General features: G+C 46.0%; 4 protein-coding genes and 1 long non-coding RNA gene across 7 annotated transcripts; 2 read left to right on the forward strand and 3 right to left on the reverse strand.

Moving 5' to 3' along the window:
* LOC112983655 (uncharacterized) lies at positions 1-25,767 on the forward strand. Its single transcript, XM_064511252.1, has 4 exons — positions 1-338; positions 730-734; positions 1,850-2,221; positions 25,263-25,767. Exons 1-4 carry the CDS (start codon positions 53-55, stop codon positions 25,587-25,589), a joined length of 990 nt encoding a protein of 329 aa, XP_064367322.1. The 5' UTR covers positions 1-52; the 3' UTR covers positions 25,590-25,767.
* On the reverse strand, positions 7,688-8,490 carry LOC112983539 (histone H3). The gene has a single exon (XM_026100719.2). The coding sequence runs from the start codon at positions 8,430-8,432 to the stop codon at positions 8,022-8,024; it is 411 nt and encodes a 136-aa protein (XP_025956504.2). The 5' UTR covers positions 8,433-8,490; the 3' UTR covers positions 7,688-8,021.
* On the reverse strand, positions 9,579-10,326 carry LOC112983626 (histone H4). Its single transcript, XM_026100878.2, has one exon. The coding sequence runs from the start codon at positions 10,263-10,265 to the stop codon at positions 9,954-9,956; it is 312 nt and encodes a 103-aa protein (XP_025956663.1). The 5' UTR covers positions 10,266-10,326; the 3' UTR covers positions 9,579-9,953.
* LOC112983660 (uncharacterized) lies at positions 10,378-16,560 on the forward strand. 3 transcript variants are annotated; one of them, XR_010389084.1, is made up of 5 exons: positions 10,378-10,524; positions 11,110-12,863; positions 13,155-13,221; positions 13,476-13,571; positions 14,962-16,560. It is a non-coding gene; the product is annotated as an uncharacterized LOC112983660 (long non-coding RNA). The 3 variants fall into 3 exon arrangements; XR_003259290.2 differs by having other exon boundaries at positions 10,384-10,524; positions 12,808-12,863; XR_003259293.2 differs by lacking the exon at positions 11,110-12,863 and having other exon boundaries at positions 10,384-10,524.
* Positions 19,061-19,881, reverse strand: LOC112983575 (histone H1-like). Its single transcript, XM_026100781.2, has one exon. It carries the CDS (start codon positions 19,817-19,819, stop codon positions 19,154-19,156), a length of 666 nt encoding a protein of 221 aa, XP_025956566.2. The 5' UTR covers positions 19,820-19,881; the 3' UTR covers positions 19,061-19,153.
* Positions 25,768-25,884: the final 117 nt, after the last annotated feature.

Genomic DNA, 25,884 nt, shown 5'->3' on the forward strand with positions numbered 1-25,884 from the left:
GCCGCCCGCCGCTGCTCTCGCCACACTCGTCTCCGGCAGTGCAGGCGGCAGCATGTCTGGCAGAGGCAAGGGCGGGAAGGGGCTCGGCAAGGGGGGCGCCAAGCGGCACCGCAAAGTGTTGCGCGACAACATCCAGGGCATCACCAAGCCGGCCATCCGGCGCCTGGCTCGGCGCGGCGGCGTGAAGCGCATCTCGGGGCTCATCTATGAGGAGACGCGCGGCGTGCTGAAGGTGTTCCTGGAGAACGTGATCCGCGACGCCGTCACCTACACGGAGCACGCCAAGCGCAAGACGGTCACGGCCATGGACGTGGTGTACGCCCTCAAGCGCCAGGGACGCACCCTCTATGGCTTCGGTGGCTAAAGCGTTAGTAGTTTTCTCTGCGCCCTATCTCGATAACCCAAAGGCTCTTCTAAGAGCCACCCACTTGCCCTAAAAAAGAGCTGTATTACTTCAATTAGATACAAAGAAAGCATGTTACTGCCGTTTGTGTCAATGGTATGTAGCTTTCATTTGTAAATTACTATGTAGCTAGCCCTTGAAACAGATAAGCACGTAAGTGATTACCCCAAGCTTTCTTGCCAGCCTGTTAGAGACCGTCCTGCTTAAATAGATGCAGGAATACACAAAGTTATTGATTTCAGGACCGACTGTGTAATGCGAATCTGTAAGGAGCCCAGGACCTTTTTCTGGTTATTTTCGTGAAAAATCAGGTTGAATGACAAAAGGGAGAGTGAAATGTCCTTTACAAGTTTAAAAACCTGCGAGCGGGTGCGCCGGTCCGGCTATGGGTCTGTACCCGCATCACCCTCCGAGCACCTCTGTTAGTGGTGGTATTAGTGGCTCTGTATTTTTCCATGTACGTCTCTGTAGCCATATCTGAATCATAGTAATTGCTGTGCTGCCCCTCGGGAAGTGAAAATGTGCGGGGGGTGGGGGAGTATGAGGAGAGGGGGACGAGAGGGAGGCGGGTTCAGAGCTGCTCGTCCACAGAGCTCCTCCTCGCTACAGTCTGAATTATCCCAATTTCTCTGAAAATTTCTCTGCCTCCCGTGGTTTGAAACTTAAGAAGAGGTGTTTGTTCCAACCGAGAGCCCAGTCGGGTTTTCCTATTCTGTTGCGACACCCGTCTTGCCGTAGTCTGAAAGCCCTTTTCTACTTGGGCTCAAGGATATCTCGTCTGGTAAGGGAACGTAACTGAGAAATTATAAGCTGGAAAGCTCCAGGACTGCAAAGTCTAACTTCAATACCGTTAGCCTCAGAATATCTTTAATGCTGAGTCAATCGCCAAGTCACTGAAAATGCTATTCTTTGCGAATTAGAGCATCACTCGGAACTTATCCCTATTAGCAGGCAGCTAGCTTACCAGCTACGTTATTACTTTCTCCTAGTTCATTACAGAAGTAACCCTTTGTGCAGAAGGGTACGTTACAAGGTTGCTTATTAATGGAAATACGTAGGATGTTTGTTTGTTTCAAAGCCCGAGCCTTTTGTGAACAGAAAGAAAAAGAAAAGCATTTTTAAGCATCCGGAAGACATGATTTCAAATTACCGTCTTCCTTCAGGGAGAATTCATTTTCATTATAGATTTTCATTTTCGAGATACAATATAAAAATCGCGGTCAGAAACAGACAAAAAAAACACGGGAGTGGGGGGAGCAGGGCATGGCGGGGCTGAGGACCGTTGGAAGCTGGCGAACTGGCGGGCTTTTGAGGCGGGCTTTTTGAATTTGAAAGTATCCGATAATAACGGCTCACCGCTGCCAGCCAATCAAGGAAGAGAACACGCTATAAAAGTCGCCACGGCGACAGCGGCACACTCATTCTGCAGAGCCCTTTCCGAGGAAGAGCCCTAGTGCACTCCGAGCTATGGCACGTACGAAGCAGACAGCGCGGAAGTCGACGGGCGGGAAGGCGCCGCGCAAGCAGCTGGCCACCAAGGCGGCCCGCAAGAGCGCGCCGGCCACGGGCGGCGTGAAGAAGCCGCACCGCTACCGGCCCGGCACGGTGGCGCTGCGCGAGATCCGGCGCTACCAGAAGTCGACGGAGCTGCTGATCCGCAAGCTGCCCTTCCAGCGCCTGGTGCGCGAGATCGCGCAGGACTTCAAGACGGACCTGCGCTTCCAGAGCTCGGCCGTCATGGCGCTGCAGGAGGCGAGCGAGGCCTACCTGGTGGGGCTCTTCGAGGACACCAACCTGTGCGCCATCCACGCCAAGCGCGTCACCATCATGCCCAAGGACATCCAGCTCGCCCGGCGCATCCGCGGCGAGCGCGCCTGAGGCTCCTGCCGCCGCCCCTCTGGTCCCAAGCTCCATCCCCGCACCCTAAAGGCTCTTTTAAGAGCCACCACATTCTCACTGAAGAGAGCTGCGACACAGTCGTATTTGGTTCTTGAGTGCAAGAGCATATCCTCCTTGAAATTCTTTAGAGATATTTTTTCGGGATTAATTTACAAGTTTTTGTACTGTAGCATTTATTTTCATTTTCCCTGTTCTCACAAGATTCCTCTTGAATAAATACTGTTAAAATACCGGGAAACAGTTTTCGGCTACACTAAGTGCATAACTTGTGCACAAATTAGAAAACGAGTATTCAGATAAGGTAAGTAAAAAATACTTTTAATTTAATGAGCACTGGCAGGGCCATAATCTTCCATTTAAAAGCAGAAGCTTATATATATATATATATATATTCTCCCATGAAGACTTTATACTTAATCTGTAACATATTGAATTAATTTTGAAAGGGTGCTATATATTCCTACAGTTTTCCAAGGAATACTCTTAAGGTATGTGGAAAGTGTAATCGGAGTTACTATCTGGAAAAAAAGCATCTCACTATTAAAGAAAAAATGGATATAGATGTACTCAGTCATTGCTCTTATTAGAAAAACACTGGGAAAATACTCTAAAGACTAAGCGTTTTATTAGATAGCTGAAAGCCCTACGTCTCCAGAAACCTACTAGATTGAGTGCATCACATGAATAGGACTAAGAAGTGCTGATAAAATAAGCCTGAGGTCTATCAGTTTTAATGGGAAGCACAAGAAATGGTTCTGGCTGGCCTGGGCTTGCATTTTAGTTTTGCTTTCTGGCTTGCAGGAAACATCCTAATCAGAGTAGAGGGTAGAAGTGAGATTGGAAAGACCAAAGAGAAAGTAGTGAACGATCCTGGAAAGTCGTGTCTACACCTCCCCAGCGCCGGCTTAGGGGAAGTTTAATTGCTTTTGTTCGGGAGCGTAACAGCCCGGGGCGAGGAGGCTGCTGCCAGACCTTGGAGGTGGGGGAGAAGAGAGGCCTGATGGGAACAGGCGTCAGCGCTGCTGAGAGCGGAGGACAAAGAAGCGCCGTTTGTGACGAGAAAGAGATGAGAGCGACAGGGAAATACGCGCAGAAGTATGAGGTTAACATTTAGCAGCATTAATTTATTCGGTGGGCTTTTGTAGTCACGAAACTACCTTTGACCTTTAGTTCACTTTAATTTTCCAGATGATTGTATCGTGTCTTGGAGACTAGCTAGCTGACATCTCAAAGTCACCTTTTCTATTCATCCACAAGTAAAACATTCAGGTCCTCATGATCTTGCTTCTCTGTTATGCACCATCCTTTCTTCTGCCCTTGATAATATAGTCTGGCCTTCCAATGTGCTGCTCTAAAAGTGATCACCCAAACCAGTCTGAAATGAAAATTCAGATATTTGAGTGAGGCATCTGGGGAGCCCTGGATGAGTTCGATAGAGTGTATTTCATAAATACTATACAAGAAGAAAAACATTGGTAGCTACAAGAAATAGTCGTAGCATAACTATATAGATTGCAAAAGAAAGGAGACTAGAAACCAGAGGCCCCTGTTATTATATGCTGGACAAGAGGTGTAGTGACACTTGCCATATTGTATATCACAACCCTTTCCCTCTTCCAAAAATTCTAGTTCATCTTTCTATGAAGACGTCCAGAAGAGGAAAATGAGTTAAAAAATAATAATAGTTCCACAGAGGGCAGATTTGCCATAATTTATTTCTTACCTGAATATTATTTTTAGGAATATCCTAGACCTCTTAAGCAAAGAAAAGTTCTTTTCTATAACATTTTTGTATGTACATGTAATATATACACATATACACGTAGACTATATATATATAAGCATTTTTCTTTCACACACAAATTTTGCTCCTTATGGACGAACATCCATCCACCTCCCTTCCTTTTTGCAGGCAACCTCCCCCCTCACTCATTGGAGTTTATCTATCTGCTTTTATTTTTTGTGGTTCCAACAATATTGTATGGTAGATCCAACGAAAGAAGTTACTCCAAATTTTGATAAAAGGGAAGTGCTCCTGCCAGAACAGCACAAAACCTGTGCCTGTAAGTATAATTTAGAAGCAATTATATATTATAATTTTTAAATTAACTATCCATCAGGGTACACTCTTAAGATTTCAGATTATAGACTATGTTTTTTTCCTACTTGCCGTTTCCTGCAGGCAGCAAATTATTGACTGAAATGGCTTACGTTTGTTACTAGGCTCTGCTTTGAAGTTAGGGATGGTTAAAATCAACTAAACCATCGGACTTGTTACATTTGTAACTGAATGAAGAGGTCACAGGGGTGAAAAAAAAGGACCTTATTGAAACAGATACTGGTGAGGTTTTCCAGTCTGGGCACCTGGCAGGCATATGCACTGCAAAGGGCCCTCAGTGACACAGGTCTTTGTGTCAGTGCACTCAAAAGAAAATGAGAAATTATTCATTATGACTGATAATTAGCAAAAAGCTTATTTGTGTCCCCAGGTCTTATAATAGTGCTATATAATAAAATTGCTAAAAAAGACTTGCTGGGACCTCTGTGCGGCAACAAGGTGGTACTTATTAGTAATAAGCCAGAGTTCATTTTTCTGGGTAAAAAAAACCCCATATTCTAGACCAACAGAAACAGTAGAAATGGGAATACACTTTATGCTTCTAGCCCCTAAATTTTGATAGAACACAGAACTCTTAAGGCATGTTGGAAGGTTTCTTTCACTCCCAAGAGTGTAAGCAAAAGTCTCATTTCACATCATGCTACCTTGCAAGGAAAAATCTTGACAAAGAGAAATCTCTCTGATGTGGGCCACCATAAAACTTAAATTCCAAAACCTGCCAACACTAGCCAACATATTTTCTACTTTACCCTTTGAGTTTCTTTTACTGTGATTCGGTAGGAACTCAGAAAAGCTTTTATATTATGTACAAATAAATAGGGATGAAATCTAGCTGTTAAAGAATATTGAACTGAAACTGTCTAGAGGTAGCCACTTAGCACAACTTATATAAAACTTGCTTAGCATGAGTAGCTAAATTTGCTGGAGCCTTAGGCCGCACTTAGATAAAATAATGCACTTTCACTTAGTTCAGTAAAAAAAGGGCCTGAGAACTGGTTCAAGCTGGGAAGATAAGGAAGCTACAAGCGGCCTGCCTTCCTGTCTCTCTCACTCCGAAAGGGAGGATGTCAAGGCTTTGAAATAAGGCCTGGGCATCAGGACCTTGAAGGACAAAGCCTCCCCTCACTGCTGGGGCAGTGTTAATTGCTGTGGTCTGGAATCACCTCCTCCTCGTCAGGGCCTTGAGAGACAACAGTAAGACCCAACAAGAAACGAAGGTACAACTGTCAGCAGAAACCGCAACAGTAAAGATAAGGGAGAAAAACACCCTGCCTAGGAACAACGATGAGAGCCAATAAGGAGCAGGAGACCCCAGATCTAAAAATTACTATTGGTTTGAACTACTGCGTGAGGGGTGGAGAACTTAATTTGAAAAAGTTATAACTGCCCAGGGATTTCTTTGTTCAAGGTCCCTCTTCAGAGGCACCCAGCTCAAGCTGTAATTACTGCATGCGCATCATTAAAATTTAATTATTTAATTTGCTTTGATTTCGCTTTGCGGGTCCGACCCTGTTATGGTGGCTGGCGAGCCTGATTTCCATAATATAGCTAGCTAAAGAAACTATAGACATTCTGCTTTAAAGATATAAAACCAACAAAATGGAGTAGCTTCTCCCTCTGCTGTAGCCCATACAGCTGTTCTATTCATTACCTGGTAACACTGATCAACTCTTTCGTTCTGGTATGACCTGGTTGAAAAAATAGGTCGTAAAGTTCAATGAAACTGCTGGAAGAAAAAGGGGGTTATAGAGGAGACAGAAAGAAAGAGAGAGAGAGACAGAGAGAGAGAGAAAGTATTGCTCAGAAACCTCTAATGGTAACAGGTGATAGCTCGGCCTTCACATCACAAACCAGCCTTCACTGCTATCGGAAACTGAGTATTATTATAGCCTAAATACCTTCTGTGAGCTTTAACAGCTAGGAGAGATGTTTCCAGGAGTCTTGGGAGAAACTACTATTACTGTTTGTTATGAACTCGAGGCATAAATTTTTACTTCTCATTTTAAAAATCGGGATCTTGCTAAACTGCCCCATGTCTTTCCTGTCTGTATCGTACTGAGGATTTGAGTAAAGAGGGATGAAATATGTCCTCATAAAAGGCTAAAAATGTATTTTTAAATAAAAGTAAAGCTGTATGTGTGTATGTAATATGTATGTGTGTATACAGAAATGAGATCCTGCCAATATCTCCTTTGCACTCAGGAAACTGAATGCAGAAGTCTAACACTTAGCGGACTTTCTGCCTCCATAAGCGTAGATATCTTACGATCACTAGCTGGGGAAGTGCAAGTTCAAATATAAAAATATATACACCGATTTTTGGAAGAATATGCAAATCTCCCCTCTAAGATTTATATAAAGCGTATCTATAAACAAAAAAGTCAAATTAAAATACTCAGGAAAAGGTATAATCTATGTTCCATACTTTTTATTATCAACGGTAATAAATCTGAACAAATTTGATATTTATTCCTGTGTACAACACTTTCGAATCTTAGTTTCTCGATCAACGTGATCTCCAGTGATTAATTAGTAAGTGAAGTCTCCTTCCCTCCTTGTGTGTGTATGTGTGCGCTGAGACAGGAAGGCTCACCGCCCTTCCTCTTCACAGTCATCGTCGCAGGTACCGCTCTCACTTTGAAATAAACCTTCTTGCTGATGGCCTTACAAATGCTGGGGGAAGAGCAGCAGCACCTTTAAAACAGACTCCCTCAGCCGAGTTCGGCAGTAGCAGGACACTTTCAGCGAGCTGTAGGTTTCTGCTCTTGCCGAGCACGGCGAGGGGAACGCGCGGTGCTCTGGGGCCCTTGGCCTGTCCCGAGCGGCGCTGCGCTGCCCCCCTCCCGCCCCATCGCCCTGAGAGCTGGGATGAGTTTCGAGTTACGCGTAGTCACAGCCAGGTAAAGCAACTCCCTTCTACCTGCTGCTGTCTGCTGACCACATTTGAATTAATATAACAGCTCCTGCAAATAGGCACGAGCAAAATCCATGTAAGTTTTAAATAATCATTTAAAAAACTTGGTCATCTCCCCAGAAGCGTTTGAAAGGTGCTTTTAACTCACTTTCAGTGTGTTTCCGTGCCTGTGTATAAACACCCTCCCCCCTCACTGTAAATTCCCAACTCTGCAATTCGCTGGGCTGCATTGCAAACACTTGGGGGGGGGGGGGAAAGGGGGTTGTTAAAAGCATCCCAGCAAATCGCGGACCAGGGAATTTACAGTTGGGGGACCGGGTGAGATGTTTACACACAGGCAGAGAAGAAAGGCCAAAAAAAAAAAAAAATTAGGAGTAGCCAGGACTACAAATCAAATGTTACAGTATGGAAAAAAACCTCAAAGGGGGCAGGGGTAGAAGAGGGATGAGGGAAAGAGAATCCAGTTAAGCCAAGGAACATAGTTACTCTTAAGGGGGAGGGGGGGAATGTAACAGATTTAGGACTGGAAGGAAAGGGTAGCAGCACTGTTCACTAATTCTAAACCCAGATGATTTAAGAGTGCTACAGCTCTTTTTATTGCACTTGGAGTGGCTCTTAAAAGAGCCTTTGGGTTTGTGTGGGCTGTCTCAGTGTCTGCTAGCACCAGAGGGGCGGCGGCAGGAGCCTCAGGCGCGCTCGCCGCGGATGCGCCGGGCGAGCTGGATGTCCTTGGGCATGATGGTGACGCGCTTGGCGTGGATGGCGCACAGGTTGGTGTCCTCGAAGAGCCCCACCAGGTAGGCCTCGCTCGCCTCCTGCAGCGCCATGACGGCCGAGCTCTGGAAGCGCAGGTCCGTCTTGAAGTCCTGCGCGATCTCGCGCACCAGGCGCTGGAAGGGCAGCTTGCGGATCAGCAGCTCCGTCGACTTCTGGTAGCGCCGGATCTCGCGCAGCGCCACCGTGCCGGGCCGGTAGCGGTGCGGCTTCTTCACGCCGCCCGTGGCCGGCGCGCTCTTGCGGGCCGCCTTGGTGGCCAGCTGCTTGCGCGGCGCCTTCCCGCCCGTCGACTTCCGCGCTGTCTGTTTCGTGCGCGCCATGGCTCCGAGCTGCTCCGAAGCCGCCTGCTAACTTTCCCGAGAAGCCTAGTCAAGCCCCGCGAGCACCGGTATTTATAGAGCCGCCGCCTCTCTGATTGGACCACGGGAAGCTCCCACCTCATTGGTCACTCTGAAAATCCCGCCCTGACCCTGAAGAAGTAGGCTACTCCTCCTGCACCTCCTCCCCCCCCCGCGAGTCACGGCTCCCACGCTACGTTTCAGTGGTCTGTTTTTTTCCCCCCTCCTTTCCACGTTCCTGACAGATTAAGAGTCTTTTGGATACTGAAATTCAGAAGAGGATGTTCTTTAAGCCGCAAATTATTCTAATATATTTTTTTCCGCTGTTGTGTAGTTTGCAAAAGAAAAAGAAAGAAAATAAAATCAAAAGATTGATTCGAGTACTTAGACAAGGAACTTATTGGTAAAATAAAGAGCTTTTTTAACAGGGAACTGAAACGTATGTGACCTTTTGAGGGCATTTTTTTAATTTGCCGGAACTCACTAATGCCGAGAAGCGTCAGACAGGGTACGAAAAAGAAAAAAGCGACTGTGCGCAGTTAAGGGACAATGATTTTCAATAGTTCTATTTAAATCCTAAAAAACTTTCTTTTTGCTTCTTTGATCATGTTTCCCCCGAAATTTCTGTGATGGGGGGGGGGGGGACAACAGCACTTTAGAAACGCTCCTCGGACTGGCTGGATTGAGGGAAGGTCTATATAAGAGAAGCTAATTGCCCCCTTTTTTAAAAAAAACAAAAAACAACAAAAAGTAGATACCCTCAGAGTAGTTATTTTTCTTAAAAAATTTTCGCCAAGAACATGATCTTGGTTCACGCTTTCCTCTTCAGACTTAGATGAATGCTTAATTTCCTGTAGCGAATATGAGATACTCCTAAAATAGAAAGCTAAAAAATTACCTCGTAGATCTTTAGCGAGAAACTGAACCCAGGTTAATGTCAAGACCTAATTTATAGAAAAAGATACTGCCATTAGGGAACATCTCCAGCTCATATCAGAGTAACTTTTTCTTCAAGAGTGAGAAATTAGTTCACATTTTCCCCTAAAAGGCCATGATTATAGCTAGTAGAAATGAAGATTTTTTTTTGAAGATCAAATACAATGTATTAATACTAAAGACAATTGTAGCTCTCAGAAATGAAGTTTAATCACAAAAAACTTTTTTTTACTAAAATTTTAGTGGTCTGTAACGTACTGGTCCAGCTAGGGCATAAGTAGAAGAAAAAAACCCCACATTTCGGTTACAGAACGGTTTCAGCTTTACTCATTTTTAACCGTGAGAAGCGAAAACATTAATCTACTTGCTTTAAAAGTTAGACATACTCAATAACCAGCAGCACTTTTAAGGCGCTTTACAGGCTCTTAAGACATTGTAACCACGAGCAAACATACATTCAGAAAAAACACACACAATGTTACAGCTCTTCTTAAGAGGAAAGTGGGTGGCTCTTAAAAGAGCCTTTGGGTTATCGAGATAGGGCGCAGAGAAAACTAAACTAACGCTTTAGCCGCCGAAGCCGTAGAGGGTGCGTCCCTGGCGCTTGAGGGCGTACACCACGTCCATGGCCGTGACCGTCTTGCGCTTGGCGTGCTCCGTGTAGGTGACGGCGTCGCGGATCACGTTCTCCAGGAACACCTTCAGCACGCCGCGCGTCTCCTCGTAGATGAGCCCCGAGATGCGCTTCACGCCGCCGCGCCGAGCCAGGCGCCGGATGGCCGGCTTGGTGATGCCCTGGATGTTGTCGCGCAACACTTTGCGGTGCCGCTTGGCGCCCCCCTTGCCGAGCCCCTTCCCGCCCTTGCCTCTGCCAGACATGCTGCCGCCTGCGCTGCCGGAGACGAGTGTGGCGAGAGCAGCGGCGGGCGGCGGTATAAGGCGGATGGGAGCCGACCTGGTTGGGGACTGCGCCACGAGAGGGCGGGGCTTGGCGCATGGGCTCCCGCCGCGTCTCTTCGCTCGCCCGCCCTTCCGCGCGCCGCGTTTGCACAAAGAAACGTGTTTCCGACGAGTTCCCCTCTCCCCGGCCCGGAATTCTTGGTCGTTCTCAGCTGTTCCGTCAAGTTTCTGTTTTCAGGTAAGAAAGAAATTTGATCTTTGTGTATAAGAGCTCATTTTTCGCTATGATAGCTCAGCTTAGCTGTTACGTGAATTGAGATGTCGGTGACACAAGGGTTAGTGGATCCTGGTTAGCGAATCCCTCAAACTGCTCTTTGCTTTTTGGCTACAATTTTTATTGTTAAATGTGGAGATGTGTTATTTATTATAATTTTACCTATTTGCTGAGCGTTCCAGTAGCACCTATTCTCACGTATGGCTTCACTGGTTTCAGATAACTGCTCCTTATTTCTTTTAAGGAAGCATTTTGCAGCAAAATCTGACCAATCGCGTTCCAGACATACTCTTCGCTTTCTTGAACTTCTTTCTATTCCTCATTTCCTGCTCCTTGTGAACGTTCACCCTCGAGAATTATGGCAGTAAACATATATTAATCGAGAAAGCCCAACCCCTTCACTGTCCATCAGGTTTAACTGGTTCTTCTGGACAAATATTTATACTCTACTTATCTATTCCTATCGTGAGATGAACTATGATGTTGCTATTGTTCTGGGAGACTGAAGAATTTAGTATTTTAAAGCAGAGTGCTTTTTTTTTCCTTCAGGGGAAGATATTCAATTCTTCAGTTTTTTTCTTCTGGACAAGAAAAATCTGAGATATTACTGTTGAAAACAAGAAGCAATATTTCTAGATATTCATCACAAAACCTGCAGGAGCCGACATTCACTAGCTGTTTGATGAGGTGAAAATGATTAGGAAGTGAGAAAAAATATTCCCAGGGCCAAGTTTCTACTGCCCTCTAATGGGCTTTTTTTTTTCTTTTTCTTTCCCCTCCCGCGTCCAGCCGAGTGGCTTTATATAATGTATCATTACATAAAGATACAACATAACATTCCTCAATGGCTCAGTCTCCATTTTAGGTAGCTGCATTTCACACCCTCCCTCCTACCTGCACAGCCCCCAGTTGCTCTCGCTGCATAGCTGTTGAGTCAGGCTGCTGCGTTTGGCACATAGTGTTTCAGGACTGAAACTAACTTACAACTCTGGGCAGACTATGGTGAGAATCTTTGTGAAAGGATTTAAAGAGTTTAAAAAAAAATCAATTCAAGTTTACAAAATGGATATGACTTGATTGCTTATGGCAGCAGGGGACTGTCCCTGCCTGTCCTCTGTTCTGAAGATGTGAATTTATCTTCTTTTGTGGGCCTTCAAACTTCTCTCTGATTCTGGCAACTGTAACACAGTAAACACTGTACCGAAAAGACTTTGAGGGTCTGATGCTGTACAGAAACCCAAATGTTATTATCAAACTGTGTTTGATCACAGTTGTTTGTCTGTGGGCTTTTCCAGCTTATTCCAGTAAGAGGAGGAATTGTGATGAGACCACAATTCTTTTTGTTTACATCAGTATACAGAGCCCTATTGTCTTGAACAGAGATCTAATGGAGCAGCCTGGGGAGATTTCCTTCCTTGCAGACAGTCAACTTTTTCAACAGGACTCCTGACCCAAAAACTCAATACCAAGACTAAAAGCTGGAACCCAGTCCTACTGTTTGGTGAAGACTGTGTCAGGACTTCTCTTAAGAAGTCCTTCAAGCTCCACTGCAATTAGAGAAAATGACTTTACAGCAATATAGGCTCTAACAAATGCAGGTAGATTACTCAGCACCAACTTCTCACCCTAAGGAAAAGTAGCTCTTGCACAAACACGTGCCAAGAAAGGTGCTTGATTTAAAATTCGTAGTTCCTCCACTTCATATATATATTCCTAATTCCTAATTCCTCCACTTCATATATATATTCTTCCTGGGAGGACTTCAAGGAGAAGCCTTCTGTCCATGCTTCCTGTCTGGAAAAATTCTTGCAATTCCCCTTCTTTTGTGACAGAAACTTGGTTTTCTCTTATTGTTATCTTTGATGACTAAACCTATGAGTTTCAACAAAATGCACTCTTGGTCCACAGGAGTCTTGTTTCACTGTCTGAATGAAACACAAAAGTGGTTCTATAAGCCCTGTCCAGAATATGTATGTGTGTGTGTGTGTGTGTGTGTGTGTGTGTGTGTGTGTGTGTGTGTGTATGTATATATAAAAGCTTATACAGGCTTAGCTAATTTCAGGCTAAGTATCTTTCTTCCATAGTGCTTTCACACATGATGTACTGTTTTGTGGAATTTGCTAATTGACATAATTGACACCATTTCTTTTAACGAGTAATTGTTTAAGTCTTCAGATAATTTTTCTAGCTTCAGTTCCAGCAGCTATACTCAGAGATTACGTTTAACAAGACAATTTATGTTTCCAGTTCTAGATTAGAAACACTGCAGCCACTTCGGATTAAACACAAGTGATTCCAAAAACGTGAGTTCAGTCTGTATCAGCAGCCCTTAAAGTCATTCTAACATTGCTGTGTCAGTATTAGACACTAAGTATTGCCAGCATTCCCTAAATGAAGGCGTGGGACCCTGTACTTTCTTGCTTTTTTATTTTAATTTTATTTTTATTTTTATTTTTTTTTGCTGTCCTTGGCCAAATAGGCCATGGATAAAGACTCTATATCTGCTAGCAGGAGAGCCACTGTTCCAGTGACTCCTCACGTGTAAATTTAAAAATGATGCAGTCTACCATATTATTCCTATATGGTCTTTTCAGGATGGGCTCAAAGAAAACCCAAACAGGGCAAGACAAACACCAAGACTCTGAAGGAGGCATCCAAAAGGTACAGACCAGTAGCAAATTTACTGGTACTTGAGTTCCATTAGGAACTTGACAGTATCTTGGGTTGAAACACGGGGATAATACTTAAGTACAACGGGGATGCCATGGCTAAGTGGCTAGTGGGGGTTCCCTTTTTTAAGGTCAGTTTCCCACTTTCCATGAGGGAAATCCAAGGATCATGACTGGACTGTTGTGGAAGACCAGGACACCACGAGAAACTAGTCTCCCTGTACTCAGGACTTCTCTCATTTCCAGGAGATTTCAAGAGTAAAGTAGCCGTATCCAGCCCTGTTAAGGAAGGATGCTTGGTGTACTGTTTGCTGCAGGCATCATCAGTCTTCAGCCACGCAGGTGAGTCCCCAGGACTTTATTACAGGACTTTACACTAGTACTAGTGCAGCAGCACCAGGCACATAGCCTGCACCCTGAGCCCGCTAGGCCATGCAAATCCATGTCTCCAGGTCTGCTCAGTCCTAGAGGGTTTTACTGTGTTACAGGCCTCCTTTGGGAGTTATTCCTGCTTGCATATCCCTGCCATGTAATTATCCAACAAGTCTGTGCATCGCTGGGTCACCTCCTTGTGTTCTTCATGGTGAATTGTCCAGCTAAGAAGCTGAGCTTTCGTGTCTGCTTTTTTTTTTGGTGGGATAATATTGAATTGAAACTTCATGTTATAACCCTGTTCCACGCTGAGTTGCTTTTGCCCGGAAATCCATGAGTATAGATAATATTTCTCCCCTTCTCCACCCAACTTTCTCCCTGCCTCCATGCTCTCCTTGGAAAGATAACAGAAACCCATACGGAAACTGCTCTTCTAAAAAGAAGCAGATACACATCCATTCACAGCCCTAATATTAACTCATGACAGAAATTCATCTAATAAAGGGAAGTTAGGCTAGAGCTGGTGGTTTCTCTCTCTCTTTCCCTGCCAGGTGATTTCCAGTTATGTATCAGATTTTATCTCATCTACTGGAGCTGATAAAATGAAACTGTAACTTGAGACAGAGAGGTAACATGCTTTGGGCTGTGCTAAGGTTCTCTACTGCCCCTCTGTAGCTTGCTTTTCCTGTCTGGGCAGCTGGGATTCCTGGGGTAGCTGTCACACAGAACAGTTAATCAGCTTTTTCTTGACACTGGAAGAAAGAAGTAAGCCTGAAACATAACCCCTTTTCATGACATAAGTCTTCTGCTTCAGGAGTGCTCAGTCTCTCCTCACCAGGTCTGGGCCAGGCAGGAGGGAGAAGCTGGTGATAGTAAGATTATCTCTCTGACAAACAAAGTAAAATAAACTGTGCTTAAGGAATCAAGACCAAAGCGGTCAAAGGCAGGCGGTTAGGATGTGGACACAAAGCTCTTGTGATTTTGGTAAATCTATGGCAGAGAAAGCTGAGAAATAGGGATGGAGTTGCTGCAGTGACAAGAGACTGTAGTGACAATGGGAACGTGCATTACCCTGGTATACACAAAATGTTCCAGGGCAGCTACATATAGCTAAGCATGAATGTGCTGTATGTGGGCTTAATATATGCAGCCTTGGATGACTTTGGCCAGCATACACTGGTTGTGGAAAGAACAATGGTAGCTTCCCCCCCCCCCCCCATTTTTTTTTTATGTTTAGTGCAGGCCCTGACCTACCTGTGCTTGCTTTATTTGTCGTCGTCTTCTTTTTTTTTTTTCTTCAGTGTTTGATGAGAGCAACAATCCTACTTTTTCCCCCTTACACACTCCTTCCTTTCCACAGTTCCTGGAAGCCGAACCCTGAGGTCCTTGGGAATCCCAAGCTTCCCAATGTTTCATTGATGTTTCAACAGCAGGCAGGAGATCTGAAGGGGCAAAACTCCCTTGGTAAATGGAAGTGCAAGGAGACTGTGGAAAAAATACCTGAAAAGTGAAAATCAGAACAAAACAAATACACAGCTATCTAGAGTTGTGCAGAACTGAATATGGGGTGGTAAGTTCACTGTCAGAGACATGGCGAGGGACTGGATCCCAGAAGGTGTCCCACCAATGACTTTGCTGTGCCTTGTGCAGCCCACCATTGTTGTCCACAAAACATTTTTAACAGAAGTTGGTTGGGAACATATTATCTGATCGGAACAAAGACACTTCAGAGATCAGGCATCTGGAGAACAGAAGACAACATGTTCTGAAGAAGAGGGAACCCAAAACAGCCCCACAGAAAAATGGGGCTGGTATCCCCAGTGCCCAAGGTGGGTAAGCCCTGGGCTGGGTGGACCATCATCTGGGTAGTAAAAAAGAAATCTGTGGCACATATTTGCAGAAAAACTAACTCTAGTGCATAATCAAAGGTGTCTGAGTGAAGAGTGGTTGTGTACCTGAACTTCAACTTGCCCAAATCTGTACTGCCATGTGACCAGAAGAGCACAGGCCTGGTACGGATGATATGTGTATCACAATCTCACTTTCAGGGAACTACAAAGCTGCTGTCCCTACCCATCTCTCCATATGCAATAGCTGTCTTCACCCAACTCCATCCTTTTGAGAACCTGTAAACTTAGTTTTGAAATGTATTTATTTACATCTTTCCATTTATACAGCCCAGGATAGTATGAAGGCTTTTTTTCCCTAGCTTTACTGAGCTTGGGGTACTCACTACTACTGGGGCAATGCAAAAACAGCTTATACCAACTTTAAACATCTTTGTGAATGATATAAAATCATTCAGATTCAGATCACTCAGATAACCCTCCTATTTTCTCTTAACATGAGTGAAAGATTTTTGTGTTGGTATTGGAGCAGTATCACACAAAATAAAATTCGGATTTGAATTTTTTTCAGAAATGAACCTCTAAGAGACAGATCTTTTTATTCTTTTTCAAATATATGCTGAAAGCATGAATAAGAAACTAAAACTCACGTATGACAATAATTATAGTAACAGAAGCCCAGATACACAAAAAGCACAGGAGTAAACAAACATAGAACAAACAAGTAAATACACGCATAGAAATTACCTAGTTTCATGAACCGGTAATCTGGCTTTATGGTGACTAATGTAAATTAAAAATTCTGTAAGCCATGATACAAAAGTGACCATCCGTATAAGGTGACTTTGATGGGGGTGACTTTATGTCAACAGAATTTTTACGAGATCACATGCTGAGAGTTTGTTCTGCTTTAAGGGCCATGTTTAGCTAACTCATGGACATTTTTGCTGTTACTTTCTTTTCCCATTCCTACTTCTAGTGCTGGAACATCACCGACTGTTGATGTCAGTATTTACTTGGTAAGGAGATCTTTGAAATAAGGAGCTAACCCCATGAAGGAGACAGCAAATAAAAGCAGATTTTCCTTTCAATAAATCACACTTCTGAACCCATTTTGAACTTCCTCCTAATTTTTGAGCAGTTTAGTTACCATTTAAAATTGGAAAGTGAATATTTGTGTTTTCTATCTCAGTCTGGCCACTTACCAACCACAGACTTTTCTTTGCCTCCTGTTTAGCCACCTCGCCTCTGGCCACTAAGCAGCTCAGCTCACCCATGCCAAATAGCTACACAGAATCACTGACAAATCTGATTCCAGTCCAGATCCAGCTCAGAGCTAGCCACAAAAGACAAAATGTGTTTGGTGCCTGAGACTCTAAAGATGTGCTTGCCAGCATACTCATGTTCCAGGCAGAGGTATTCAAGTTGCTTAGAGGTCATAATAAGGAGAGATGTCCTCACAGGAGACCATCATAGGAATTTAAGAAATTTTGTCATCTACTATCCATCTCTGCAAAGGCATTCATCTGAGCACCTTACAAACCCCGAACAGGACAAAGTCTCTATGAAAAGATGAAGAACCATAATGGGTTCTCCTGAGATGTTTTTTGTTTGTTTATACTTCTTTTTAACTGAAAATGGTGGCAATCTGGACCTTGGGTACATTTACTGCGAAGAATCCTTCCTTGCCCTTCCATCCCTGTCTCCCTCCTTGATTTAGCAGGTGTCCCCTTCTGCGAACCGATGGGCAAAAACTTCTCTAGGCTGTCCCTATGGTATTTGGCATCAATATGCCAAAATAGGTTTCCAACAAGCCTTTAGTATTCTAGGACATTAGAAAATGGAACGAAACACCCTGATTCCTCCTCCAAGAGACCGGGCAGGGTGAGCTGCAGCATGTCGAGGGTGAACTACCACCATTAGCCCAACACATTGCACAGGCTGAAGTGTCTATTCCAGGGCGGCTCCGCCAAGGCCAATTTCAATTCAATTCACAGAGGTGTGCATCGTGCTGTCGACAACCATGTGGCTTTTGCATTTCCAGGCCCCACTCTAAAGAAATGCATTAAGCGTGATGACCTCCTTTGCCAAAGAAGTATACCTGTTGTTGGACTGTTCCCAGTGAAAGTCCACTATCTTCTAGCATGGGATGTATGTGAGGATGCTCATGCATATTGAGGAAGACATACGTGAGCAAGGAAGGGAAAAAACAAAAAAACCCAAAAGCATAGATGCAGCCTGGGTGAGAACTGCAGAAGAAGCTTAGGAACAGCTTTTGAGGAAGAGGGCTGAAGAAAGGCTCTGTTTTGTATTTGATTCTCTTTCAGTACAGGCATTTAGGATGTTGACATTCGTTGGAAAAGAAAAATAAAACAACAAAAACGCACTAGCAATGGCAAAATCCGATCCCACAATTTCTCCTCCGAACTGCAGGGACACTGTGCTCGGGTAACCACTTCGGAAACAGGAGTTTAACAGCTACAGACTCGAGATCACGCATCTTTGTTAGGACCTCAGCAGAAAATTCCCCGAAATTCCTCCTCCTCCTCCTCTCTGCTGGGGAAGCAGTGATATATCAGCATTATGACTGAAAGCGAGGAAACGCAGCTTTTATTCTTACTATTTGCCTGAACGCTGCTTAGGGGCCTGTGTGTGGGGGTGGAATATCTCTTGAAAGCAATAAGTGAAGCAAGAAAGGCTTGGTCAAGGGATTAGGGAAAAAAAGGAGCGGCCTCAGGAAGGGAAGTTGGGAGGGTCCGTGAGGGAGGGCAGCGGGAGACGCGCCGGAGCCACCGACCCCTGCGGTTTCTGCCGCACCCGGCGGCGCCTCCGAGCTGCTCCGCGGCGGAAATGAGCCCCGGGGAGGGAGGAGCCCGGCCGCCCCGATGCGCAGATTTCGCCCCCGCAGGGCGCAGGTGGGGGCGGCAGCACCACGGACTGCTCAAAAAGTGGCAGAAAGCACCCGAGCCGCTCGCAGCCGCTTCGCCCAGAAACTTCCAGGGGAGCGACGAGCTTCCAGGCGACAGATTTTGAGTGGAAGCGAGAAAGTCTATAGCGGGGAAGGTAAAACACGTACCCAGGAAGTTCATAAACCTCTTCCGCTGGGCGGGGGAACCCTGTGCGTGTTGGGTTAGAGATGGGGCGTCTATATAACCCCGAAGTCCCCTGTGCATCAGAGAAGCCTTGAGAGCCCGGGCCAATCTTTGCGCAGCGCGGACTTTTCAAAATCAGCAGCGGGCGGGAGCGCATCCGAGCGCGGCTCCTCACCCCCACAGACTGAAGGGGAAGGGATGAGCGCAGGCAGCCTCGCCCGGCCCTGCGCAGCAGCCGGGTCGTCACCGTAAGCTCGGCTCGTCCAGCGTTGATAGGGACGTTGGGCTCGCAGGGATTTCCCGCAAATTGCGCGAAGCCCTTTGCATCGCGCCGCGGGGATGCACTGAAGTGAGCCAGACCTTCCGCGTGCCGTCGTGAGCACCGCTATGGAGCTAAGCGGCACCGGTGGGGAACATGTACACACGCTATCCGCGCTCATCTAATCGCCAGTAAACAAAAACAACCCGTAAGAAACCAAGTTAGACATCCCTAAAAACTAAAGATACACTTCAAGAGAACTAAGTGTTTCAGCTCTTTTTAGTAAAAATTGGGTGGCTCTTAAAAGAGCCGTTGGGTTTGTCTGCCAGGCAGACGGGACTTCTCCAGTACGATTTATTTCTTCTTGGGCGCTGCCTTCTTCGCCTTGGCCGCTTTGGGCTTCGTCGCCTTGGGCTTGGCAGGCTTGGGCTTCACCACCTTCGCTTTGGCCGGGCTCTTCGCTGCCTTCTTGGGCTTCGCAGCCTTGGCAGCCTTCTTGGGGCTCTTGGCCGCTTTCTTGGTCGCCGCGGCTGCCGGCTTCTTCGCCTTCTTGGGGCTCTTCGCCGCCGCCGCCTTCTTGGGCTTCTTGGCAGCACTCGCGGGCTTCTTGGCCGCCGGCTTCTTGGGCTTGGCTGCCGGCTTTTTCTTGGTTGCCTTCTCTTTGGTCTCACCCGGCTTCTTGTTCAATTTGAAAGAGCCGGAGGCGCCGGTGCCCTTGGTCTGCACGAGGGTGCCCTTGTTGACGAGGCTCTTGAGCCCCAGCTTGATACGACTATTACTCTTTTCCACATCATACCCGCCGGCCGCCAGCGCCTTCTTGAGCGCGGCCAGGGAGAGCCCCTTGCGCTCCTTGGAGGCGGACACGGCCTTGGTGATCAGCTCGGTGACGCTGGGGCCCGAGGGCTTGCGGGCTTTGGAGCCGCCCGTCGCCTTCTTCGGCTTCTTGGCGGCGGCGGCCTTGGCCGGGGCGGCGGCAGCTGCGGCCACATCGGGCGCGGCGACAGGAGCGGTCTCGGACATTGCGGCTACCGCCTCCTGCAGAACCAGCGGGAACAATAGCGGCGCCGACCGCCGCCGCCCTCATTTATAGCGGCGCCGCGCGCGCTGATTGGTTGGCGGCCGAGCCCGCCCCGCCGCCGGCCGCCGCGCTGCCGGGCAGCCGCTCCGACTGTGTTTCTTCCAGGTCCAAAAAGTGCCTTTTCTCCCCGAAACTGAGCACCGATTCACCCCGTTTCTTGCAGCGGAGGAGGGGAACTCTGGTCCTTCCAGCGAACGGAGTTTCCCCCTGGAGAGCGAAGGGATGAAGGAAAAGGGACCCGAGAAACGCCGCGGCGCGGAGCCGCAGCGACCTAGGGAGAGAGAAACTTTCGTTTTATCTTCTAAATTAAAATTATACCATTGGCGATATCAAGACAGCCAGCATGCAGACTTGTGGTTTAGAAGGTTTTCTCCAGCCCAGGACAGAAAAAGGAGTGGTTTGAACAACGGGTCTCAGGGTAAATCTGTATTAAAGCGGAGGAAGTAACACAGCCTCGCCCCGTGGTCCCAGACGCGGATGCACAGCTGGCTCCCTCGGCCGAGCCGGTTCCCTACGAAAGTACCTAAGCCCGCTCAAATAGTTTATCTTGAAAGATCACGAACTCTTAGCTAGTGCCTTCTGGAAAGACGTTTGTGCTTTAGTAGCGTGTGTTAAAGCCGATGTTAGCTCACGCTTACTTAGGTATTCCAGTGGAAGACACAACCAAGCTGCCCCCCTCTGAAGGCTGCTCTTCATGTTGCTGTGCCATAAAACATACTGTCTTTTGGGGAGGTGGGGGAGAGGGAATCGCTTCTGTTTGTTAGCCCCTTCGCTTCACTTTGTACCGCCCTTTAGTTTTAAGACATTAAAAAAAATATTCATATGACGAGTTGTTAAAATTCATTGTGAAATAGAATCTGGGCCGGAAGGAAAACTTGAACTGGGGAGAGAGTTAAAGCTGAAAATCCCCTCCTCGGGGGGCATGCTCTTTCCTCGGCATACATTATTATGCAAAATTGGTTTCTCTGTTCTGGTAATGAGTGCTGTTGTTGGAAGTGTATTGCACCGATAATAGCACCCTGTGATTTACCTCTTTGATCCTTTCAGGAGTAAGATAAGAATTTAAATAATTTCATGCGGGTCTCTTCCTCAGGCAGTGGTAACTCGATATTCCAAAAAGAGACGAGTTCTAACTTTCTCCCTTCGAATTTCCTCCTTCCTACTTAGTAATATGTTGTTGTCTTGCTGCTGTCGAAACAGTTAACAGCTTACTTGCAATGATACGGTGTTTCACACACTAGCTATTACGCTACCATCAGCTTCTAAAAAACGGGGAAGCCGCCCTATTCGTGGCTAAAAGAAAATACAACAGGATAAATGAAATAACGGTAGAGCATAGTGTTTCAGCGGCCTATGACTGTGAAAATACACAAAGACGGGGTCTTGAACCTCCGTTTGACATTAGAGAAATGTAATATTCTTCCCTGGTTACAGGTGTTTTGCTGAAAATGGTTATCTCCAAGAAATAACAGCAGCTATATCATGAAAGTTTCTCTTGTTAAGTGAAAAAAAACAGGGATATTAAACGATCCTTCTGAAAGTTTTTAAGAACTGTTTCTTCTTAAAAATAGTGCTACTGAAAAAAAAGGAATCGTGAGAACTCTATGTTAAAGCAAAGACTAGAATTATTATAGAAATTTAACATACTAATTTTTTTTTCCGTGCTTGGAAGTGAAATGTGGCAGGAAATATATGACTTTGTGAGGTGTCCCAATGTATTCACTGTGCAATTCAGCCTGTAAGAGAAAGGTATATACGTGTTTTGGGGGATCCAAATGTGATAACAAGCATGATAAATGCAAAGTGTGAGGTTGTAGAACTGTGTATCACATACTGAGTAAACACAGAAACTAGAAACTAATTTTAATACCCATTATTATCTGCTGGTTATTTCTGCTCATAGTGTAGTAAATTAGATTCTTCAGTGGTCTGACTGAACACTTTATCATAAGAATTGCTGACAGTCTGAGGAAAAGATTTGTTCTAAACTAGCAGTAGTGACCCCATGGTAACAATGAATGGGGATGTCAAGTACTCACAGAGGCAGTGCAGTTACGGCCTTTATACCTCCTTAGTCCGTTAGTATGTCTACTTTGGTTTATTTGTTTATTTTCATGCTATTTACAAAAAAAATGACAGCTTTCCACCTGCTCTCTGGAGTTGTATAGGGAGGAAGTGTTATCATCCTTATTAGTCTTTAAGAGATTTCCATTAATCTTTTAATTTCTTTCTCTCAAACTCTTGTCGCTAGAAAAAGGGCTCTCATATTCCTGGAAATAGAAACAGAGCATTTTTTAGTTTCACTATCATGACTATTTCTTGATTTACTTGGAAACTGGATTATGCTCAGAGATTTGAGTCTGAGCTGCCAAATCCTTCACTGGTTTACACAAGATGTATATCTGCACATAGGAGAAGATTATTTCGCTCCAGTTTCTCAAGTCGGTGACTAAGAGAAGACAAATCGGTAGTACCAGGTTATGAGTTCTCACAGCAGAAATCATTATGAGCTCCCCTAGAACACAGCTCAAACCAGAAGACAGGAAGGACAGAGCTGAGTGTTGAGGCAATTCACAGATCATTTGCCTCCCTCTGGTACTTTTTTTTCCAGCTACATTTTGCAGCTGCACTTTCAAGTACAATATATCACAACAATACAAATGTTCTAAGTGGATTTTAATTTCTCAGCCACTCTAGGCTAAAATTTTGTTTTGCAACCACTGTAGGAACAGCACAGAACACAGCAGTTCAATAAATCTCAGTTTTTCTTGCAGTCTGGAAAGCGACCAGCCAGCTGCCTCGTATGTGTAATATTTAAAAAGTCTGGCCTCCAGCCATTACAAACATCTCGCAAGACAGAGAGCATGTACACAAACATAGGAAATTCAGTTACACAGGTACAGCACAAAGGCTTCCCCAGGCTTCGATCTTCCATTATTTCTTCGAGTAAAAGTTATTGTCTTACACCTCCATTCTCCTTCCCTTCCCTTTCAGAATCAGCAAGTGTCAATAAAAGTACTGAAATACTGTATGAAAACTGAAGATTGTTACACTGTTTATTCCCCCGACTAGAAAATATTTTGGAAATTAAGATCTCACTTTATTAGAACAGGAATACAGAGAGATTCTAATGCTCATTTCATTAAAAAATAACTGGAAAAATGAGCCCATCAACAGGAGTCTTATGTTAATTACACAAAAGTTCATGGAAGTATTGTACTTAATAAAAACAAATTTAAAAGAAAAGAATAAAACTGACTGCCTTCCACATTATGGGTACTTCCATACGTATGCTATCCAGGCTAGAGTTGTCTCAAATGATATGAGACTAAGGTAGGTTCAGATTCTGCATCAAAACCCCGCTTTAACTTCAGACAAGTTTAACTTTATCCAGATTGTTTACCAAACTGAACATCAAGCCCAGCTCCCAATCCAGAAAATGACACAGTAGACAGTAACCAAACGATTGTCGTCCTGTGTTTTAATGCCTTCTTTTAAAGCTAGTTAACCACAGATGTCCTAATGTTCAGTAAACTTAGAATAATTGCTACCTTTTCCTTATAAGAATCATTGTTTCCCTTTGTGCCTACTGAAAGTGATTTTCAAAACTTTCCTTCCCACATTGATTTATTAGGGCATGAAAAATGTCCTGTAATAAATGTTGATGAAGTACTTCCAGTGTCACCATGCACAAGTGAGAGGAAGCTAATTTCCTCACCACAAATTGCAACTTCCACAACAGTGAGGGTCTTGACTTGATATATTCAGGATTGTAGGACAGTCTTACTTCATTCTCTTGACACATTTCTGGATATTGTCCATAGTTCATGGTGGAATATACACTACAAAATGATCAGAAGAGTTCCCCCTCCTCTCCCTTTCTTTAGGGGAAAAATGCCTCTTTATCAGGGGAAAAAAATATCAAATTACAAAAAGACCATCCAAATACTGATGAAAACTACTTCTCTGTCCCTCGGCCTTGTTTCTCCAGCACTCTTGGAGGATTGAAACAGTGCTCTCCAGGAAGCTGTCTGCTCCTCGAAAGGACTGGAACTTATCATTTTTCTTTTTCTCCTGTGAGCAGCAAGAGCAGATTCTACTACAGCATTGGACCTCATGACAGCTGCTGGCCCTGGCTCTGTGGCACAAGAGTGATGATGACAGAAGAAATGATTTACACTTAGCCCACAGTATTGACCTCAGAATAAGCATGAGCTAGAAAGAGAATTGTTCTGCAGGTCTCAGATCCCCAAAGGTGACCAAGAGCATTTTCCTAAAAAAAACGATTGGAGCTCCTGACAGAATTGCAGGGCTGGGAGATGAAATGGGGCCTCCTGGCCCACAAGCAGCAGACAGCTGTTGCCCTTTAGCAACCTTGCTTGTAGCAAAAGCATATAAAGTTTCTATCCAGCAGTGAGTGAAGTCAAGGCTGCTTGAGAAGATCCCAGTGCACCAATGCACTTAGACATCTCTCTCTCTTCCCCTCGCCCCACTCTTTCTTTTCCACAACGTGAGAAAAGCAATGTATAGAGCTCCCCAATCCTGTTGATCCCAGTTAGACTAACTCTTGTTACTATGAAATTGTACAAACTCTTTTGCTGAGTGCTTTACCCTAGTCCTCGAACTAAGTATTTATTCACGGAAAGAAATGCTTCACTGATTTCTCCAAAGCCCGTTACGACCTCTGCTTTCATTTTACTCTTAGGCGATGCAACTCCGTGTGGAAAAAAATGTAACGAGAGAACTTAACAGGATTTTTCTTTGATTCTATAAGCATAAAGTGTTAATTTGTTCTTGTGGTAAAAGAGAGACGAAAATTCCTCCTCAAATTCTGGAAGCTCCCCTTGTCCTTTAATACCATGGTTGATGAAGCCTTTTACTGATCATTTGCACGGCAAAAAAAATGTTTCGACAGCCACATCATGGCTAAATATTGACAGTGGAACCCGGCAGAGCTGTCTAGAGAACTTCTCAGATTTCAAACGTGAAATTTCTAAATTTTGTACATCCTAAAGAATCAGATTCCATTATGCTTCAGCGACCCCGCTGGCACCGCCGCCGCTGCGGGCGCCGGGCTCAGCCCCGGAGAGAAGCGGAGGCGGCGGCGGCGCCAGCGGGGGCGTCGGAAGGGAAGGCGGGGGCGGCAGCGCCGAGCGGGGCGCGGCGGGGGAGGCGCCTGAGGGCGGCGAAGGGCGAAGCGCGCCCCCCCCCCCCCCGCCTCGGCGCCGCCGGGAGCGAGTGCCGGGCGGGCGGGCGGGCAGCGGGGCGCGGGCCGCAGGACCCGCCTTGCGGCCGGCGGGCCCGCCCCTGCTCTCAACCAGGTCGGCCGGCCGGCCATAAAAGGCGCGGCGCGGCGAGCAGGCGCCCACAGCTCGGGGCGGGCAGTGCTTGGGGGTCGTGATGTCTGGCAGAGGCAAGGGCGGGAAGGGGCTCGGCAAGGGGGGCGCCAAGCGGCACCGCAAAGTGTTGCGCGACAACATCCAGGGCATCACCAAGCCGGCCATCCGGCGCCTGGCTCGGCGCGGCGGCGTGAAGCGCATCTCGGGGCTCATCTACGAGGAGACGCGCGGCGTGCTGAAGGTGTTCCTGGAGAACGTGATCCGCGACGCCGTCACCTACACGGAGCACGCCAAGCGCAAGACGGTCACGGCCATGGACGTGGTGTACGCCCTCAAGCGCCAGGGACGCACCCTCTACGGCTTCGGCGGCTAAAGCGTTAGTTTAGTTTTCTCTGCGCCCTATCTCGATAACCAACCCAAAGGCTCTTTTAAGAGCCACCCACTTTCTCTTCAGAAGGAGCTGTGTCGCGCCGCCAGTTTCGGCCATGCTGAGCAAGCCTCGCTTTCGGTTTCACGTTAAGCCCTTCCCTGCCTCCGTCGGCTCCCCACCCCCGACACACACACGTTGCAGCGGGCTGCGGAGGTAGAACCGAGAGCGGGTCCCCCGCCCGTGGGGTATCGCCCCCTAAGCGCCCTTGCTGCCGCTTTCCCCCCTCCCTTGGTGGGAG

Source organism: Dromaius novaehollandiae, chromosome 1 (genome assembly GCF_036370855.1).
Source record: "Dromaius novaehollandiae isolate bDroNov1 chromosome 1, bDroNov1.hap1, whole genome shotgun sequence".
In the NCBI taxonomy this organism is placed as follows: domain Eukaryota; kingdom Metazoa; phylum Chordata; class Aves; order Casuariiformes; family Dromaiidae; genus Dromaius; species Dromaius novaehollandiae.